Here is a 20,898-nt window from a genome sequence, read left to right on the forward strand (position 1 = left end):
GGTTACCATGTTCTTAGAATATTTAACATTAATATTCCTGTCACGTCTAGTTTATTATGGGTTAGGAGACTATTCCATCAACGTCCCACCAAACATACACAGTACATGGTTGCCATGTTCTCAGAATATAAGATACTAATGTTCCAGGCATGTTTCATGGGAAGGTTGCTGGAACATACGTGTCCAGTTTTCTGAGGGTTAGCCACCTAGAGTCGATTGACGCACCCGTGCATCACACGGTGATGCAATTTTGAATATCGAATAGCCCCCTGTATGTTTACGCAAGAGAATTAGCATTTCTTGCAGTGGCTGCAGCTCAATGACCTCTTTCCGCCAATATAACGTTTGTGCCTATTCCATAACATGGGGCTTGTAAAAGAGGTGTTTTTCTACACGTGAGAGGATCCGGACAAGAGAATGGTCACAAAATCGTCTGTATAACAATCATCTCGCTCTACGACATCCACAAGCTTTACTGCAATCGTCTGAACTCTCTGCCACGGACGTTCTCATTTCGAAGAAGTCTGCTCACAAAACCGACTATCCAGACCGAACCGTTTGAGCTATAAGACACCAATATTAAAAGGGGAGTCTCTCACAAACACGAAGGTGTCGGTTGTTTTGCTCTATGAAGCACACAAGCTTCACAGGAGTGAAGGCACAACGTCCATAGGGGGTAAAAAGTGCCATGAATAAAGTGACCAAACTTGTGTCTAAATTGTATCTATTGTATCTCAGATATAGGATAGACATTTCAAAACCTTATTTATGATACATTATTGGACTGTCTGTTTTGCCGTGTACAAATGTGTTACTCAATGCATTTCTATGGGCTATAGTGGTAAAGGACAAAATCAATGTTTTATCAAATATTTTTTTATATACAGTACCAGTCAAAGGTTTGGACACACCTACTAATTCCAGGGTTTTTCTTTATTTGTTACTGTTTTCTACATTGTAGAATAATAGTGAAGACATCAAAACTATGAAATAACACATAGGGAATCATGTGGTGACAAAAAAAATGTTAAACAAATCAAAATATATTTTATATTCTTCAAAGTAGCCACCCTTGCCTTGATTAGACCGGTGGAAATCTGTCCAAATGTGAGATTTTTGGATCCAACTGCCATGTCTTTGTGAGACGCAGAGTAGGTGAACGGATGACTTCCTCATGTGTGGTTCCCACCGTGAAAAGCAGCCAACAAGTGCTCAGCATATGTGGGAACTCCTTCAAGACTGTTGGAAAAGCATTCTAGGTGAAGCTGGTTGAGAAAATGCCAAGAGTGTGCAAAGCTGTCATCAAGGCAAAGGGTGGCTCCTTTGAAGAATTTAAAATCTAAAATATATTTTGATTTGTTGAACACTTGTTTGGTTACTACATGATTCCAAATGTGTTATTTCATAGTTTTGATGTCTTTACTATTAAAATAGTCAAAATAAAGAAAAACCCTTGAATGAGTAGGTGTGTCCAATCTTTTGACTGGTACTGTTTATACTGTATATATTTTTGTTTTATGTACAAGGGTCCTAACATTCAAAATGAAATAGCTAAATGGTCCATTGTATGACCCTCTTAAAACAATTCCATATGTTAGCTAGGTTTTGCTTCTGGACAGGCCGAACAAGCACATGACCTAGAGAGATCCCTTATTGGGACAGTGGTTCAGGTGTTTGTCATTGATGCTGGTGGCCTGGGTTCGAGACCTGCTAGTGGAGTCACACTACTCTCACATTCTTAGCAACATACGTTAGTGTCATCACTTGGCAACATTTACAACACCCTCATCTGATCTAATTAAAATCAGTTCCTCATTGAAAGATGAGAATCTGTAGAATTCTACTTTCAGCGCAAATAATATCCACTACCTCTCATAAATGACGAGTATTTATCCATTCTGAATAGCTGAGCATCTCTCCATCGTCTTCTTGAAATGCACTTTGAAGTAAATCTCAGCTCTCCTAAAAGAACACTCAAGAAAAACTGTTTTATTGATTATAGTGATTCAGGAGTAACATTAAGACTGGGTAAAATGCCCCAACATTTAGACCACTACACAGAAATGTTCCTGCAATGTTCCCATGAAACGTGTCTACAACATTAATATCTTATATTCTGAGAACATGGTAACCATGTACTGTGTATGTTTGGTGGGACGCTGATAGAATATTATCCTAACCCTCAGAAAACTGGACACAGGAATGTTCTTGCAGCATCCAATGAAATGTGTCTAGTATATTAATATAGGATATTCTGAGAACATGGCAACCACGTTCTGGGTAAGTTCTGTTTGACATTTAGGGAATGTTCTCCTAACTCTAATTCCAAAACATGCTAAATAGGTTCTCAGGAGAGTTTTGCTTACATACATAGAATGTTCACCTAACTAACTGAGAACTGGACACTGAAACATCTAGGCACCATTACGGCTAACATTACAAAAACATTCTCTCTCTCCCTAGAATTGTTAGCTGGGAAGGCAGGAACACGTTAATTCTCCATTTGACTCATCAATCCCCGAGGCCTGATGATGACATCCTGACTGTCCCCCTATGTTACTCATCAACATCGCCTCTCTCTATAACCACATCTTGAAAACATGAAATATTGTTCTCCAAAACGCAGCCTGGCATTGCCCCCTGTCAACAACATGAGTGGTACGGGGAGAGGCCGACGTCAAAACTATGGAGCAGAACATTTGAGGATACAAACACTTCTTAGTCATCCAGGAGCAGTATTATGAAACCGTGACAGAGGGAAAATAATCTTAATAAGTAGGTCACTTATGTTTTGTTCAGGATGAGCACAGGGAATTAATTTAGACGCTCTCAAGTACATATCTGGGGCACACATAAGCAGCTGCTATGATTTAAAAACATATAATCTCAACCTACGAGGGAAAGCTAGTGCGTTGAATCAGTGCTGATACGGTGGTGGTGTTTTCAAAGACATCTTTTCCTCAGTACAAGTGAACGATGAGGAATGGGCAGCTAGCAGGGTTTATTGCCTTCTATAAGGGAGACGATTAAATACTGGCAGACCTCCAGAGCGCATTTGTACTTCCGTACCGAGCACATGCTTCCCCCACACTCTAAATCTATTCATCGGAGGATTGTTTAATTAAAAGGAAGGATTTCCGAACCAGGCTGGCTTTGTACAGTACAACCAGGCCTGTGCTTACATCCCCAGAATGCAAGCCCACTGTCTTCCATTAACACTACCTACTGGACTGTTCATCTCAAACAATGAGTCTAGCAGGAACTAGCATTGCTTAATCCTACAAAAAACTCAGATGAACCAATCATTTAAAGCCCTACATGAATATATATATATATATGTATATATATATATATATATATATATATATATATATATATATATATATATATATGACAACGAGTTTGTACGTTCTTTATAGCAAACATGATCAGGAGATATTTATCCTAAAAGACCCTATAGGCTCAGCAGTGGGAGTGTGACAGTATTTGGTGTCTTCAAGACAGGACACACTGAAGACCTCTCCTGTATCTATCCTATCCCCCCACAGAAAGCCACCTGCTCTAACAGGGGGCAACATAAGGGCCCTCCCTCAGCAGCACTGAGAGATCACTGAGAGGCTGAGCCATGGCAGTAGACAGCAAAGCTCCTCCATTGGGCTCCTATGAGAACACATGGCAGCTCCAGCCGTCCTGGGACTCATGAAGAACCTCTGCCCATTCAAAACAGTGAGCCATTGGGGCAGGAAAGAGGGACGCATGGAGAAACACAGTGCACCACCATCCAAGGCGCAGGTGGTGAGGAGGGGGCCTTTGGGAAGTGTCCAACTGAAATTAAACCCATTGCGACAGTGTGGTGTGCTTTCCATGGAGTGACACCTTTCCAACAGGATGTACAGATACACACTTCCTGAAACTATTCATAGTGTCCATCTGTCTCTCTGGGTTGAATATTGGATCTGGAGAGTAAGTCACACTTCTACAGTACTTTTCAGGAAGACTACAGGACCCAAATGCAACAATTAACCTTGAAAAGGATGATTAGAGCAATTTATTCCACAAGCAAAACACAGGAAACGTGAATATGAAAAAAACAAAAATAGGTATCACATTGTATTGTACTTAGCAAAATTGCACAAATCTAAGACTCAAAAGTGTGCAAAGCTGTCATCAAGGCAAAGGGTGGCTATTTTAAGAATCTCAAATATAAAATATATTTTGATTTGTTTAACACTTTTTTCGTTACTACATGATTCCGTATGTGTAATTTCATAGATTTGATGTCTTCACTATTATTCTACAATGTAGAAATTTGTACAAATAAAGACAAACCCTTGAATGGGTAGGTGTTCTAAAACTTTTGACTGGTAGTGTATGTGAATGTCTGCAGAAATTGGTCATAAAATTTGATCTTCATGTAAGTCACAACAATAGACAAACACAGTGTGCTTAAACTAATAACACACAAATGATTGTATTTTTCTTGTCTATATTGAATACAAAATTTAAACATTCACAGTGTAGGTTGGAAAAAGTATGTGAACCCCTAGACTAACGACTTCTCCAAAAGCTAATTGGAGTCAGGAGTCAGCTAACCTGGAGTCCAATCACTGAGACGAGATTGGAGATGTTGGTTAGAGCTGCCTTGCCCTATAAAAACACCCACAAAATTAGAGTTTGCTATTCACAAGAAGCATTGCCTGATGTGAACCATGCCTCTAACAAAAGAGATCTCAGGACACCTAAGATTAAGAATTGTGACTTACATAAAGCAGGAAAGGGTTACAAAAGTATCTCTAAAAGCCTTGATGTTCATTAGTCCACGGTAAGACAAATAGTCTATAAATGGAGAAAGTTCAGCACTGTTGCTACTCTCCCTAGGAGTGACTGTCCTGCAAAGATGACTGCAAGAGCACGGCGCAGATTGCTCAATGAGGTTAAGAATAATCCTAGTGTCAGCTAAAGACTTGGACATCTCTGGAACATGCTAACATCTCTGTTGATGAGTCTACAATACATAAAACACTAAACAAGACTGGTGTTCATGGGAGGACACCACGGAAGAAGCCATTGCTGTCCAAGAAAACATTACTGCACATCTGAAGTTTGCAAAAGTGCACCTGGATGTTCCACAGAGCTACTGGCAAAATATTCTGTGGACAGATGAAACTACCGTTGAGTTGTTTGGAAGGAACACACAACACTGTGTGTGGAGAAAAAAAGGCACCGCACACCAACATCAAAACCTCATCTCAACTGTAAAGTATGGTGGAGGGAGCATCATGGTTTGGGGCTGCTTTGCTGCTATTAGTTTAAGCAGACTGTTTGTCTATTGTTGTGACCTAGATGAAGATCAGATCAAATTTGAGGACCAATTTATGCAGAAATCCAGGTATTTCCAAAGGGTTCACATACTTTTTCTTACCACTGTATGTCATCTCCCTGGTAGACAAGGCAGATAAGAAAAGGGAATCATCAAGTACGAACAGAGTGCGTTCAGCATGCGGTGACAGCAGGGCTTGCAGATTTGAGCTCTAAAAGCTATATGAAAGTTCAGCTGATATTTCACTGTTTTGTTTGTCAAACTCAACAGAATATGGCTCCTATTTACCCTGTGGCACTGCACAGACACCTGCTAAGCATGGTCACACTGCAGCTCAGCATGCATCTTCAGTCACAGCATAGCAACAACATTGCCTTTTAACGATGGGGAGGTGGTCGAGAGGTCTAGCCGCAATAAAGAGATGCTCTGCTTTTTTGACACCACACTCAAAAAGCAAGTCCTGCAGGCTCTAGTTTTGTCTAATCTTGATTATTGTCCAGTCGTGTGGTCCAGTGCTGCAAGGAAAGACCTAGTTAAGCTGAGTGGCACGTTTTGCTCTTAATTGTAATCAGAGGGCTGATATAAATACTATGTATGCCAGTCTCTCTTGGCTAAGAGTTGAGGAGAGACTGACTGCATCACTTCTTATTTTATTAAGAAACTTTAAGGTGTTGAAAATCCCAAATTGTTTGCATAGTCAACTTACACACAGCTCTGACACACACACTTATCCCACTAGACATGCCACCAGGGGTCTTTTCACAGTCCCCAAATCCAGAACAAATTCAAGAAAGCGTACAGTATTATATAGAGCCCTTATTGCATGGAACTTCCTTCCATCTCATATTGCTCAAATAAACAGCAAACCTGGTTTCAAAAAACAGATATAGCAACACCTCGCGGCACAACGCCTCTCCCCTATTTGACCTAGATAGTTTGTGTATACATTGATATGTAGGCTACGTGTACCTTTTTTAAATGTATGTAGTTCTGTCCTTGAGCTGTTCTTGTCTATTGATGTTCTGTATTATGCCATTCTGTATTATGTTTCATGTTTTGTGTGGACCCCAGGAAGAGTAGCTGCTGCTTTTGCAACAGCTAATGGGGATCCTAATAAAATACCAAATACCAAAAGGCTGTTGTTCCATCTGATTCAATGGAATTCTATTCACAGTAATTCAATAGTACTGTTACTAGTGGTCGTTCAATATTACTAATCAGCAGAATCAAAGCAAACAACCTAGGCTACTGCATGCACACACAAAAAAAAATCGTAAGCTAGTGCCACTGTCTCCCAGGTAAGACATTACCATAAATGACGATCTGAAGAAAGATATTTTTGTGTTCAATTTCACACTGGGAAGAAAACGCACACCAATTATTCTCATGATAGAAGCAAGGTATTAAGTTATGGCAGTAAACCCTACAGCACACTAACTCATAGAAATGCCAACCTAAAGTCAAATCAGAGCCTGAGTTTTGCACAGCTTATGATTAAGGAGAGTATTAAACATTTTTCGAAAGTTGAAAAAAAAAGCCAATGAAGTGATGTTGTGACAGTGAAAAAAAAGATTCAGCTGCAGAATAAACTAAGTGCCATATTCTGTTTGATCTCTTGTTGGAGCCCAGGCCCTGTGTGTGTGACCCATATTGCAGTAATCACACTCCTGGGTCCTGGGAGAATATGATGGACATACTCTGGCACTTCAGTTATCACACACGTTAAAGCCACAGTCTGCAATATATGCTACTGCCTGCAATATTTCCCAAACAATTCATGATTGATTAAAGTGGCCAGTGATTTCATAGACTTCAAATCACTGGCCACTTTAATAATGGAACACCAGTCACTTTAATAATATACTCTATTCTATTCTACTGTATTTTAGTCTATGCTGCTCCGACATTGCTCGTCCAAATATTCATATATGCTTAATTCCATTCCTTTACTTTAGATTTGAGTGTATTGTGGGCATTGTTGTGAAATTGTTATTTATTACTTGTTAGATATTACTGCTCTGTTGGGGCTAGAAACAGAAGCATTTCACTACACCCGCAATAACATCTGCTAAACGTGTATGCGACCAATAAAATTTGAATTGATTTGATACGGTGCCTTCAGAATGACTTATTGCACATTTTGTTGTGTTACAGCCTGAATTCAAAATGGATTAAATGTTTGTTTTTTCTCATCCATCTACACACAATCCCTCAAAATGACAAAGTGAAAACATGTTTTTAGAAATGTAAAGCCGTGAGTCTTTCTGGGTAAGTCTCTAAGAGCTTTCCACACCTGGATTATGCAACATTTGCCCATTATTCTTTCAAAAATGCATCAAGCTGTGTCAAATTGGTTGTTGATAATCGCTACGCAACTATTTTCAGGTCTTGCTATATACTTTCAAGTAGATTTACTGTAAATCAAAACTGTAACTAAGCCACTCAGGAACATTCACTGTCTTCTTGGTAAGCAACCACTGTAGATTTGGCTTTGTGTTTTCAGGTTATTGTCCTACTGAAAGGTGAATTAATCTCCCAGTGTCTGGTGGAAAGCAGACTGAACCAGGTTTTCTTCTAGGATTTTAACTGTGCTTAGCTCCATTCCATTTTGTTTTTATCCTGAAAAACTCCCCGGTCCTTAACGATTGATTACAAGCATACCCATAACATAATGCAGCTACCACTATGCTTGAAAATAAAATATGGAGAATGGTACTCAGTAATGTGTTGTATTGGATTTACCCCAAACATAACACTTTGTGTTCAGGACAAAAAGTTAATTTACTCGATACCATCTACTGCATCTTGCCTATGCCGTTCTGTACCATCACTCATTCATATATCTTTATGTACATATTCTTCATCCCTTCACACTTGTGTGTATAAGGTAGTTGTTGTGAAATTGTTAGGTTAGATTACTTGTTGGTTATTACTGCATTGTCGGAACTAGAAGCACGAGCATTTTGCTACACTCGCATTAACATCTGCTAACCATGTGTATGTGACAAATACAATTTGATTTGATTTACATTTTTTGCAGTATTACTTTAGTTCCTTGTTGCAAACAGGATACATGTTTTTGAACATTTTTATTCCGTACCGGCTTCCTTCTTTTCCCTCTGTCAATTAGGTTAGTATTGTGTAGTAACTACAATGTTGTTGATCCATTCTCAGTTTTCAGCCATTAAACTCTGTAACTGTTTTAAAGTCACCTTATGGTTAAATCCCTGAGTGGTATCTTTCCCCCTCGGCAACTGAGTTAGGAAGGACGCCTGTATTTGTGTAGTGACTGGGTGTATTGATACACCATTCAAAGTGAAATTAATAACATGAATATCTTCACCACGCTCAAAGGGATATTCAATGTCTGTTTTTTTATTTTTACCCATCTACTGATAGGTGCCCAACCTTGCGAGGCATTGGAAATTGTGTTTAGGTCAGTGACAAAAAAAATCTAAATTGAATCAATTTCAAATTCAGGCTGTGACAAAAATACCCAAAGATTCTCGAAGAATATAAGTTATTATCATAACTCAAGATCGCAAAAAACAACAACTAGTAAGCCTACTTGTTAAACTTCCAACCACAAACTAAAATTATTTGGTGTTAAAGATCCTGGAAATTGATTTCATTGGAGGAATAAACACGTAACAAGCACATTGCACACACATGAAGAATGCCTTCCAAATGTGATAAACAAACCTAGGTTGTGATGTCAATGATGCAGATGGATAGCAGCTCATCTGTGTAGGCATTACTTGGTCCCATGTGACTAGACAAGACAATCATGTGACCATTTCCTGGCTCGGGGTATGTCAAGGCAGTCTAGCAAAAACAGAGTGAGGGTGAGACATTCTGAGCAACGACAATTTTAAAAGTGGTCACGTAAGGACATACTGAGAGAGTGGAAATTATGCAGTTGACAATCTGGCCATATGGTGATCAGGCAGGCAGCAATGAAGAATCCACTAAGTGAGCTGCACTGAGGAGAGAGGCTCTTTTGACTATTTCTACTGCATGCCTTTGATTTGGAGGGGAAAGACACTGTTGGGAGAACTCTAGTCTAGCACTGTAGCTCATGAAAAACAACACAGAAGGGGACACAGTAAACAGCATTACAGTACATTGCCCTAAATCCACCTTGGCAAACAAACATATCCTGATCCTGCCACACTGGCTTTCTACAACAAACCTGATGGCTTGCGGGACAGTGATAATGAATGGCGACAAAGATGGATGGAGCGTGGATTTCAGCAGGCCTTGTTCGTTTTGTATTCTGAGTCTGGCTCAGTCTGGCTCTGCAGCCTTCTCCTTTGGTTAGCATCACAGCAGCCAGGGACTGAAATATTGAGAGCTTTCTAAGCTCCTGCAAGGGAGAGCATGTGAGATTCCTTCACCTGAGTGCATCCTAAGAAACCCATGCTTCAAGCTTCAAGTCCCAGGGATGCAGCAGGCAAATCACAACCCTATTAAAAGTGGATGAGTGTCTTGCTCCTCCAGTACCACCCTGCAAAAGAGCAGCGAGAATTTTTTCCCCTCATATCTGAGGAGTCGAAACCGACCTCAGGGTACCAGAAGTAAGACATAGACACTGGGAAAGTTAGTTTCACTCTGCATTAGTTCGTGTTGAATTGTTCTTTGTAGCCTACTGATCCTCAGACAGACAATATCATGTCCACGTGAGTAAGTCTCACTCATAAATATAAGATATATAACACTAAAGACAACCCACTTCATTTCCAAATACTATCAGAAGCAACGTACGGCCTTGTGACAAAACAAGATACTGACATGATTGGTGTTGGCAAACACATTACTGATCATACAAAAATACAACTTTTCATTAAAAAAATATATGTAATTTATACAATTCAACACAACATGCCAATTTTAAAACTGAGTTGCTTACAGTACGGATATTTTTTTTGAAAGGTGTTACGAACATTTCTTATAGCTTCTCTCAAATTCAGATCGTGTGATGAATTCACAGTTATTTCACTACAGTATGATCAACTGTCAGAACTGGCACTGAGGGTAGAGCGAAATTAGGAAAGTCAGTCACCTGAACTTTTGTAGCTAAGGTGACAAATGCACGCACACACGCACACTGGCAGGCATGTACACGCACGCACGCACGTGCACACGCGCACACACACACACACAGACACACACACGCACACACACACACAGTACACTTGCAGGCATGTACACAAACCATATTTTTTTATTATGAATTCCTATTGATTCAAATGGCCAAACACAGACAGTAAATCATAAAAGCCCCTAGCAACAGCCTATCCCAGGGAAGCAGAAGCACTTCAATTGATAAGACTTTTAACATGAAAGTATGCATTGATTTTTCATAACAAATGCCAAAACTGCTGCAGGACCACGTGACGCCACTTGTCCAATGAGGAACCACTAGCCATGCTTTGCCCTTCCTTGTCCCCTACCGTGACTCAATACATAATAATAAAAGCCATTTAGCAGACACTTCTATCCAAAGCGACTTATAACAATGCGTGCATACATTTTACATAAGGGTGGTCCTGGGAATCAAACCCACTAACCTGGTATTACAAGCTCCATGCTCTACCAACTGAGCTACAAAGGACTCTGATTCATAACCTACTGTAGTGGGAGACTTGCAGGCACATATGGTGTGAGCACAGAAGCGATTTCATCATTGTTTCTGGGAATCAGAAGCATTAACCTGACAGAGGCCACCACATGATCGCCTGACTTTTCAACCCCTCTTAGGAAACACATTTGTTAAATGGCTCTGATTCCATTGCATATAGTATTCATTAGAAGGCCAGGACTCTTGGCTGTCCTTTCCCGTTACATAATAGACACAGTCATACAACACACAGTGAGAAGCATCTTTGCAGCTCTCCGCCAGTTGAGGATCTAGCAAGTGGGTTCTAAACGGACGCTGAAGTTGGAGGGAAGAATATTTCTAAGATTCCAAACTCATTGGGGTTGTGCCAACCAGGTTTCATTCGCTTTATCTTCAGGGTATACAGCACAACATTTTTTACATGCAAATTCCAAATACCTTTACAGCCCTATATCTAAGCCGTGCCAAATAAATAACTACACAGCGCTTCTTTATGGCAGTGCTGACATGAATCAAAGCAGTTATTTTCTGTTCCTGTTTCAGTTTCTTTTGAGTTTGACCTGCTGATCTGCTCAGGTCTAAGGTGAGGCCAGCCAGACAGCCCTTCCCTTTGTGTTTCTCTCTTTAGTCAGCACTGAAGCCTCCCAGGCCAACACAAAGTGAAGACTGCTGCTTCATAGCAGGCAGCATCTATTAAGGCCGTCACACAGCCGTCACTGTGAGCGATGACGAGAGGGCGCTCTAACACATTGTGAGTTCAGAAAATGCTCAAGGAGACGGAGACATAAATCCATTCTTCACTCAATCTTGAGGGACTTGATGAAATGTTCATGCAAGTCAAGAGCATTCACTGGCTGTGATTTTTTACTGAAACATCTCTGTTACCTAATGTGTTGGTTTTGGGGTCAACGCTATTCCCCAAGGAAAGAAATGACAAAACACTGTGTCTATAAATATGGACAATCTCTGGGGACGTCTAAGCTTGTCAGATACAGATTACATGTCACTCAGAATTACAGCTTTTAAAAAGGGGACACAGTAGCTGGACTTATAGCTGCTGTGCAGACTCCAAAATACAGACATTTGGAAAACACACATACGCACACACAGTATAATATACTAACATGTATTTATGTAATAACATGTATTACCCACGGATACATTATATTGTGCATATATAATTAAATCTTCTGCATCAAGGTTTACACTTCATTACAACAACAAAAAACACAAACTGTGTTTCGAACATACTCTCATGTTCAGAACACGATATAGAATTCCCCATAGATTGGGAAATAAGTACTATACCTAATTGGGATTAGAAATCAAATTAGCCAACAAGATCATCCCAACCACATGATTTGTAGAGGCTCGTCATGCATAATGTATTTAATGTACAAGGGAAATATCTATTTAAGATCTGACACAGTGAGAGGGGCTCTAGCAATGCATAATTAACTTTCACAGCACAGGCAATCACCCTAATGAAGCAAAGCAGAGTGCATGGGGCAAGGTGCTGTACAGGCCATGTTTGAGGCCGATCTATTAAAACGACTAAGTATCCAAGCAACCCAACTATTCATCCAAATTGTGGGCATCTTATTATGGGGTTGAATAAGGCCAGTGTTTCCCACACCAATACTGATACAGCAGCAAGACATGACCACATCATGGACAGCCTGGTTAAAGAAATGTGAAAGGTCTAGTTGTGTGTAATGGTAGAACAACACTGGAAAGAAAATGGAGCACAAAATTCAGTGTTTTCTTGTGAAGAAATGCTTATAGGCATGCACTGTACTGTATCTCCAAAATGCCTGTTGATGCCGTTGAGCAGTGTGAAATCCTATCTTCCGTCATTTACACAAAGAAGCAATTTGTTTGCACGTACTATTCGAATCACACAGCATTTCCAATCATTTCAAATCAATCTTAAACTATTGTCTAAAAGCAGACACAAATTGGAGCGTGTACTGGTTATTCAGATGCTATAGGGCAGGCTATATACAGCCCAGTCTGAAAAAAAAGCGTTAGACAGATCAGTTCCCATGGCAACAAGGCACAGTGGGCTCCATGTTGACTCAAAGGAACAGCTCAACCCCCCCCCCCCCCTTCCCTCGGGAAATACAGGAAAAAACACCTCATTCTCAAAATGGTACGTGGATCTAGCCCTCCCTGGACCACAGCCAAACGCCAAATTCCAAATTCAAATATTGTTTTATGAATGGAGGAATAGGGGTATATTATGGCAATCTGAGAGGATCTGAAAGTGTATAGGTCAGGCCCATGGCTAAGTCACGAGCTGTTTTTCCTACTTGAAGGAACAATGAGATGAAAACAGCTACCCATGGTTAAATTATAGGCTAATAAACATCAGGTTCAAATCAGAGAGGAAAAGAAAAAACGAAAACCAATTTAGGCTAGTGGCTAGTTTTAGCTTCTTATGACAGCATTATAAATAATGAGTATGAACGTTTCACGAGTTGTGTTCTTTTTTTAAATTCTATATTGTGAATAACCTCCACAAATGTTGCCAACACCGTCGATCAAGTAAGTTAGTATGGATATTATTAAAAGCGCGCTTCTGCGAGCACGTTGCAGTATTGACCGCACACAGGCATGCCACCCCAGGCACAAAGGCCACTCCAGCGGTTATTTTACTAATTCGAAAGACAGTGTCTGGGAGGCTGCATTATAGAAAATCAACATTCATATTGATTTAGGGACGTTCAATAGCTTGAATGTGTCTGCGACAGATAACACGGCTAGTGGGACATTTAGATCATGCAAAAATAGGCGCAATGTCATTTACGCACAATAAACCACTACTACCCAACTTGTTTGAATATAAAAAATAATAATGTGGCTTGGTGAAGTGCCCTCCACATAGGCTACATTGCAAGTGGCGCTTTTTTGTTGTTGTTGTCTTCTAAAATCTAGAGTTTTGTAATAAATTGCAATTTCCTACATCGACAAAAAATAAGTAGGTGGTGGGCTACTTTCTCCACGGTCATTATCCCCGTATGTGAGCTGATAGTCATAATATAGGGAGGGACAGGGCACGAAGAGTTCCACCAACCTGAAGAGCAACCAATTTGGGGTACGGCTCTATAATAATACAGCCCAACATCTCAATGAAGACCAATTAGTTTGTCCTACCAAAATCAAGAAAAATATTACTCGAACAGGTTGTCATCAACCAAATAAGTCTTACCATCAGCAGCTAGGACCGACGGCATTAAAAGCAAAACCATTCCAACGGATAAAATACATTTAGTCCACATTCGATTCAGCCCCAGTGTTTTTCCGTTTTTCTGGAAACATAAGGTGGATCCCATCCCCATACCTATCCATTCAATCGAACCAAGCGCGCGAGCATTGTTTATTCCGCTGGCGATCAAATCATCGAGGCTGTTACACGCATGTTTTGAAGCCATTTGTTTATCCTTGATACATCTAACAGTCTTAATCTTGTCAAATACATTTGATCAATCCTTCACTGCGGACAATGAGAGGTTCTGCGTAAGCCCGTCTCTCCCAGAGGTTGACACAAAACGGCAGCATTGACACTTGTGTGTAATGCGTCTGTAGGGCACACTCCATGCACCACGTCGACCTGCTAGCGCGTAATAAGCTATTATCTGCGAAAAATTAAAGATGCACTCATATCCATAGTAGTGAGTTCAGTCATTCTGACAAAACAAACGTCTCCCATTGAAAAAAACCCCGAACTGATAAATCATACGACACCGTCAGAATATTTACTTTCAAACCCGTCATTTCACGCCAGTGACGCCAGCATTGACTGCTAAAAATATTTGGCATTCTCAGTGAGACGACCGCTTGTGGGTATTGATGGCAAACCAAACTAATAAGTCATCAATAGTAAACCAACTGGAAAACGCTAATTCTATCACCAATTTGATTTGCATGAATTAAAATTGGGCTTCAAAAAGGACAGGTTGTCACCAGGGGGCAGCCAGGGCGGGCCAATGGTATCGCATACATAAGTGATGAGACATTTGAGATCTGGGTTTGTGAACAGCATTGCATGTTATTTTTAAAAAATTGGCCTGGTTTCAAAATGACAGCTTCTATTAACATGTCTGCTATTATTTAGAACACTCCAGGCATTAGCTGAGGAACATGGTGTCATCTACATCACTATGATTTACCATGCCCTATACTGTACATGGTCAATGCAATCAAAACACAGGTAGTGCTTTTCTACTCTGCTTGCACAGGGTGGTGCTATTGGCTTCGACCCGTTTCATCTACTGTATTGTACTGCATCTGAAATTGGACAAACTAAAATACAAGTTAGCAAAGCAAATACCTTATGCTAAACTGGGTTAACACAGTGACAAACAAGATGGCTGAAGCAATATCATTTATTTTTTTTATTCAAAGTGAATCTTGACAATAGTACACCAATTCTTAATTTGACACTCGCCAATATTCACCAGGAAAACCCGCTTTTTATGACAAAGTACATAAGGCTTGGTCACATTGAAATCGCTGAGAACTAGAGAGAAATACGACCGCAAACTGTAAAAGACATTACATCCAAAATAATAAATTGTCCCAGTCCTCATAATGTATATATATATATATATATATATATATTGCACAGTGCATTTGCTACATGGCAAACTAGTGTAGCATAAAATCAAAAGCAAACAAAATCATAAAGCCACAAAAACTACACATTAAACCAGTAACAGTTCCAATTTCACAATCAAGTCTATATGCTGTGTTGTTTAGATACCGTATATTACCCAATAAATTGAAGTGAAATACAACTTGTGCTAACAGGTGAAATTACTGCAAAAAAAGATCCAAAGCAATCAAACAAAGTGGTAAGGATTGGAAGGTTAATACAGTAGAATACAAAAGACCCTGAATGAATCATATAGGAAGTCATAAAACAATACAATTGCAGTATATGTGACAACTTTGGACCTAATATTTACGTGGGATGTTAAAGCAAATACCAACAAGTGATACATCAAAACTAAGGCTGCTATATGGATGTTGATCATATACACAGAACAGAATTCTCTGTAGCCAATCGAAAACTAAAACAAAACTACATTTTGTCAAATCCGCAAACCATATGTTCAACTCCACATATACATTCACATTGTATGTAAAGCTTTGCATTTGTGCATGTCCAATAAGAGATAAACTGTGTCTTGGGTGAAGAGTGTAAAACAATATTCCCTGACTAAGAATAACATATGTATTTTTATATTCTGTAGAAAAGCTTTATGGATTCAGACCATATGGTCTAAGGTTGCGCATTGGGGTTGAGTGATCTGAAGATAGAAGCCAGCACCCATAAGAGCTTCTCAAGAGAGAAGAATGCATTGGATTTGTCAGCTCTATTACACTGTACACGAGTCCAGAAGCAGAATGCTTTCTCACTGATGGCAAACATGTAAAACATATTTGGATTTGGAGACAGGCTGCAGAAGTCCTGAAATAACAAGAGGCTGCTTAATCCTAACATCCTGCCGCTTGGATGTGTAATACTCTATTCTGTTGAGGAGCGTCCACATCTGACTCTACTGCCACCCCTCTGCGGGAGAGGGGACTGCCTAGGGGTCAGGGAGTTATCGACAAACAGTTATTCTCTGGACCACATATCTAAAAAGGCACTAGGTTGTAGACAGTCAGAATGACAAAAAAATGCATCCGTGTGTGTCCGGGGTTGTGGGGCTAGTGAGTAAACAAATTTAAACAAATCTCTCAGTCCACAATGTAATGAAACTACAAAAGGAGTGGCAAGATTTGAAAGCGAAAAAGATCAGTCATCATTTGACAACCCCCCTTGTTTGGATTAAAGATTGAAGAAAAATCCCACACATTTGCCTTAGTCAATCAACTAGGAATAGGTCAGAATAATCTGGAGAAGATCTCTCTCAATCCACTTTAGATACAAAAAGTGGGTTTAGAACATTTTCTTAGGCTTAAAATAAATGCCTAAAAAAGAAATCATATAGTCAAAGTCCACAGAGCACAGCAATTTCATGAAAACTGTGTGGGATTTTGCCTTATACTGAACCTGATGAGCATATTGAGAGTTCAATAAATTTGAACAAGTGCTTACTGATGCATTTCACAACAAATAGTACGTATGTGAAGAAGGCCTCTCTGTAGCCCAATGTTTAGATAAGGACCAAATAGATGTGTTGCAGTAAATATATCTGCATGGTAATACAGATCTGTCAATCAATGATAATGTGAGTAAGATGTAGGCTTTTGAGCGTGTTAACAGAACAATAACTAAAAATCAACACAAAATTGTCAACACATCAATTACTGTATGCAATGATGAACCCAACCTATATTTAATAAGATAAAAATACTGATGCTATAGGCACACACAAAGAAAAAAAGAAAAAAAAAAGCTAAATTCCATTACTTGCAATACAGTAGATACAATCGCACTTCAAAACGTCAAAGCAAATATACAGAGGCACTAACAAGTCTTAATGCCATTAAGTATACTCTATACTAAAATAAAATCCACCTCTATTATATGGTAATTAAAACTATACAAAAGTAAGAACACAGTAAGAACTAAGTTAATCATTTTGATGTGGCAATCAGTACATAGCTAGCAGCTTATCTAGGATACATTCAATACATAATATAATCATACTTGCCCAAAATGCTGAAAATAAAATCTCAAACCTTTTTAAAATATATTTCATCTCGATGACTCCAGAATACTTGAGGTCAACGGAAAAAGAGTAGCTACCTTGCTTAGGATATGAATTAGTCTTTGGTGCTGAAAGAGCATTTGAAAAGTAAGGAAAGACAAAAATCTAATGCTCATGCAAGCAATTAAAAACAAAATTCAAAATATATTTCCTCCCTGACGGAATGTAGAAAATAAGCACTAAGCAGTTGACGACGACAAATCTTTAAATGGAACAATGAAAGCAAATTGCACTCAACCAATACACCTTGTCAAGCACTACATAGTCCAGCAATTATACTGTAGGTTGATAGATGGGTATATCAAACACTGTATAGGTGTTCTGAAGATAATGAGATGTACCAAGAACCAACCAACTATTTGCATGTTTGTCGATAGTCAACGTTATGCCTCACATCAGTATTAATCTAAGAAAAAGGCTGTAAAAAACCATAACACAGCAAACCAGCGCCTAATATCTAGATTGTACTGCAGTTTCAAAAAAACAGTGTCAATACTGTTAGTAATTAAGTACTAAGTGACTAGAAATTGATTATCAAATATTAAAATCATTCAAATTGTGTTTTATGTACATTAGTTCATTTGGGAAAAGTCCAAACCAAATAAACATTTGCCACAGCAAAGCATGCTGGCGTCCTCTGGTAAAAGAGGCTCAACTACTCAAATATACAATGAGGCCAAATAAGCAAGACTTATTTGATTATCTGATAAGCATATCAGAGTAAAAATAATCTTCAAGTGCTGCAGTCCAGTACATTTTTATTTATTTATTTATATATATATATATATATATATATATATATATATATATATATATATATATATATATATATATATATATATACGCGTGCGATAAGTAACATTAACAACCTCATATATTTAAGGCACTAGTAGGTGTGGGAACAAGTTACGATGCAGCAAGTCTCACAGTACACATAGAAAGAGTGACATCTAAGCATCTGTCAACGACCCGACTAAGTTATTTTGCCCATGCGACGTCATGCAGCGTGTGGAACAACCTTTTCAGACCACTGACGGTATCACACTGAAAACACAGAGGACATTAGCAAACAACACAGTAACACCTTTACACCACAATGAACCAACAAACGAACGGAGACAAACTTCTGCTGTCCTAGCACTGGAGACTGGGATGGCTTAACGAGTGATGTGATTAGCACGCGTGCTAGATAGAAGGCAATACAGAAAAACAGGAAAAGTGGGGGTTGAGAAAACAACCTCTAACCCCTCCATTTGACCCATTTCATAGAGAACCATTCGATCCAAATGACAAAGCAGAGCAAATGTGCAAAAACACATTAAAAGTGAGAATTTCTTAATCATTCACTGATTCATTCATTCTTTTTCCATTATGTTTTTTTAATTATATTTTTAAAGCTAACGGTTTCAATTCTATTATCATCACCATCAACCAACATGATTTGTTAAAGTCAAAGGGGATTCTTTATCCGTCATAACATGAGAGATGACAGATGAAGGCCTTGGTTGTAGTTGTCACTGCTGGCTGCCCCTGCTGGCCCATGGCCCTGGGTGGCTGGTTCTCAGATGTAAGGGTACTGGTTGAGTTTGGTGGGGCTGAGGGGAAAACCTGTATAGGCGGGCGAGGCGATGTAGGAGTGTGGTGGAAAGAGGGGTTTGTACTGGCCCTGGTGATGGATGGTGGGTGAGGGCAGCAGCCGGTGGTTGATGCCCATGGTCACCTGGTGGACAATGCCGTAGGTGGGCTGCAGAACGGGCCGCTGGGCGCAGGGCGAGGCCAGAAGGTGGGCGACGGGCGCCGAGGGAGGGTAGGAGAGTAGGGCGGCCTGGGGGTGGTGTCCCGAGTTGTGGGTGGGGCTGCTGTGGGGGAGGGTGAAAGCATGGCCGTGCACCGTGGGAGGGATGTAAGCGTGCGGCCGCCGGTGCTGCCCATAGTTTCCGTTCCACTCCTTGTTGCAGGAGCCGTAATGCTGGACCTGAGGGTGGGCAGAGGAGAGGGAGAAACCGTTAGTTTGCAGTGTTGTCTAAGTCGTTCTAGATAAGCGCACCTGCTAAATTACTAAAATGTCAAAAAAGTAAAATGATGCAGGTAGAATTAGATTTGAATGACAAAACCTGGAAGACACCAGTAAGAAGGGAGGACTGACCTGGCCAAAGCCCAGGGGCTGCTGCTGGAACGCGGTCATCTTCTGTTGCTGCCGGGGATGGAGAGGTGTGGAATGGTGGTTCAGTCGTCCGGTGGCGCAACGCCCTTTGGACTGGCACAAGATTTCGAAGACTGCAAGAGAAACCACAAAAGGGATCGGTAAGACTAACAGATAAAATAAGTATTTTAATATATGACTGGCTAAAAGACCAATAAGGACCCACTGGAAACAAGAGCATGCTTTGCTGAAATAAACACAGAGAAACTTCGGCAGACAGAAATGCAATTGCTCCTCCTTGCTAGTGGTAATAAAGCCCATTAGTAAGAGTATTCATCTCGGTTTCATCCGCATGGCCCACTAGAGAGAATCTGTATTTGGCACCAGGTCTGAGGCTTACGATCAGCAGATGGCACTTGGATTCGATTTCAGGGCAAAGGGCGGCAGGTAGCTTAGCGGTTAAAGAGTAGGGCCGGTAAACGACAGGTCGCTGGTTCGACTACCCAAGCAAATTAAGCTCCAGTACATCCTGTTTCCTTTGCTCATCCTTGAGATGTTTCTAAAACTAGATTGGACTCCACCTGTGGTAAATTCAATTGATTGGAAATTAATTGGAAATGCACACACCTGTTTATATAAAGGACCCACAGTTGGCAGTGCATGTCAGAGCAAAAACCAAGCCATGAGGTCAAAGGAATTGTCCGTAGAGCTCTGAGACAGGATTGTGTCGAGACACAGATCTGGGGAAAGGTACCAAAACATTTTGCAGCATTGAAGGTCCGCAAGAACACAGTGGCCTCCATCATTCTTAAATGGAAGAAGTTTGGAACCACCAACACTCTTCCTAGAGCTAGCCGCCCGGCCAAACTAAGCAATCGGAGAAGGGCCTTAGTCAGGGAGGTGACCAAGAACCTGATAGTCACTCTGACAGTGCTCTAGAGTTCCTCTGTGGAGAACCTTCCAGAAGGACAACCATCTCTGCAGCACTCCACCAATCAGGGCTTTATGGTAGAGTGGCCAGACGGAAGCCACTCCTCAGTAAAAAGGCACATGACAACCCACTTGGAGTTTGCCAAAAGGCACCTAAAAA

At 40.2% G+C, this 20,898-nt stretch overlaps 2 protein-coding genes across 2 annotated transcripts in view; both read right to left on the reverse strand.

Annotated features, from left to right (window-relative positions):
* LOC139407789 (UPF0606 protein KIAA1549L-like) overlaps positions 1–14,458 on the reverse strand; it is a 37,730-nt gene extending 23,272 nt beyond the window's left edge. Inside the window, exon 1 of the mRNA XM_071151658.1 lies at positions 14,152–14,458. Within this exon, the coding sequence (XP_071007759.1) occupies positions 14,152–14,374 (223 nt within the window). The 5' untranslated portion in view covers positions 14,375–14,458. The remainder of the gene's footprint in view (positions 1–14,151) is intronic.
* An 856-nt stretch (positions 14,459–15,314) lies between these two features.
* The window catches only part of LOC139407801 (homeodomain-interacting protein kinase 3-like), a 44,698-nt gene continuing 39,114 nt past the window's right edge, over positions 15,315–20,898 (reverse strand). Inside the window, 2 exon segments of the mRNA XM_071151667.1 lie at positions 15,315–19,640; positions 19,812–19,942. Coding sequence (XP_071007768.1) covers positions 19,227–19,640; positions 19,812–19,942 — 545 coding nt within the window. The 3' untranslated portion in view covers positions 15,315–19,226.

This window comes from Oncorhynchus clarkii, chromosome 1 (genome assembly GCF_045791955.1).
Source record: "Oncorhynchus clarkii lewisi isolate Uvic-CL-2024 chromosome 1, UVic_Ocla_1.0, whole genome shotgun sequence".
Taxonomy (NCBI): Eukaryota; Metazoa; Chordata; class Actinopteri; order Salmoniformes; family Salmonidae; genus Oncorhynchus; species Oncorhynchus clarkii.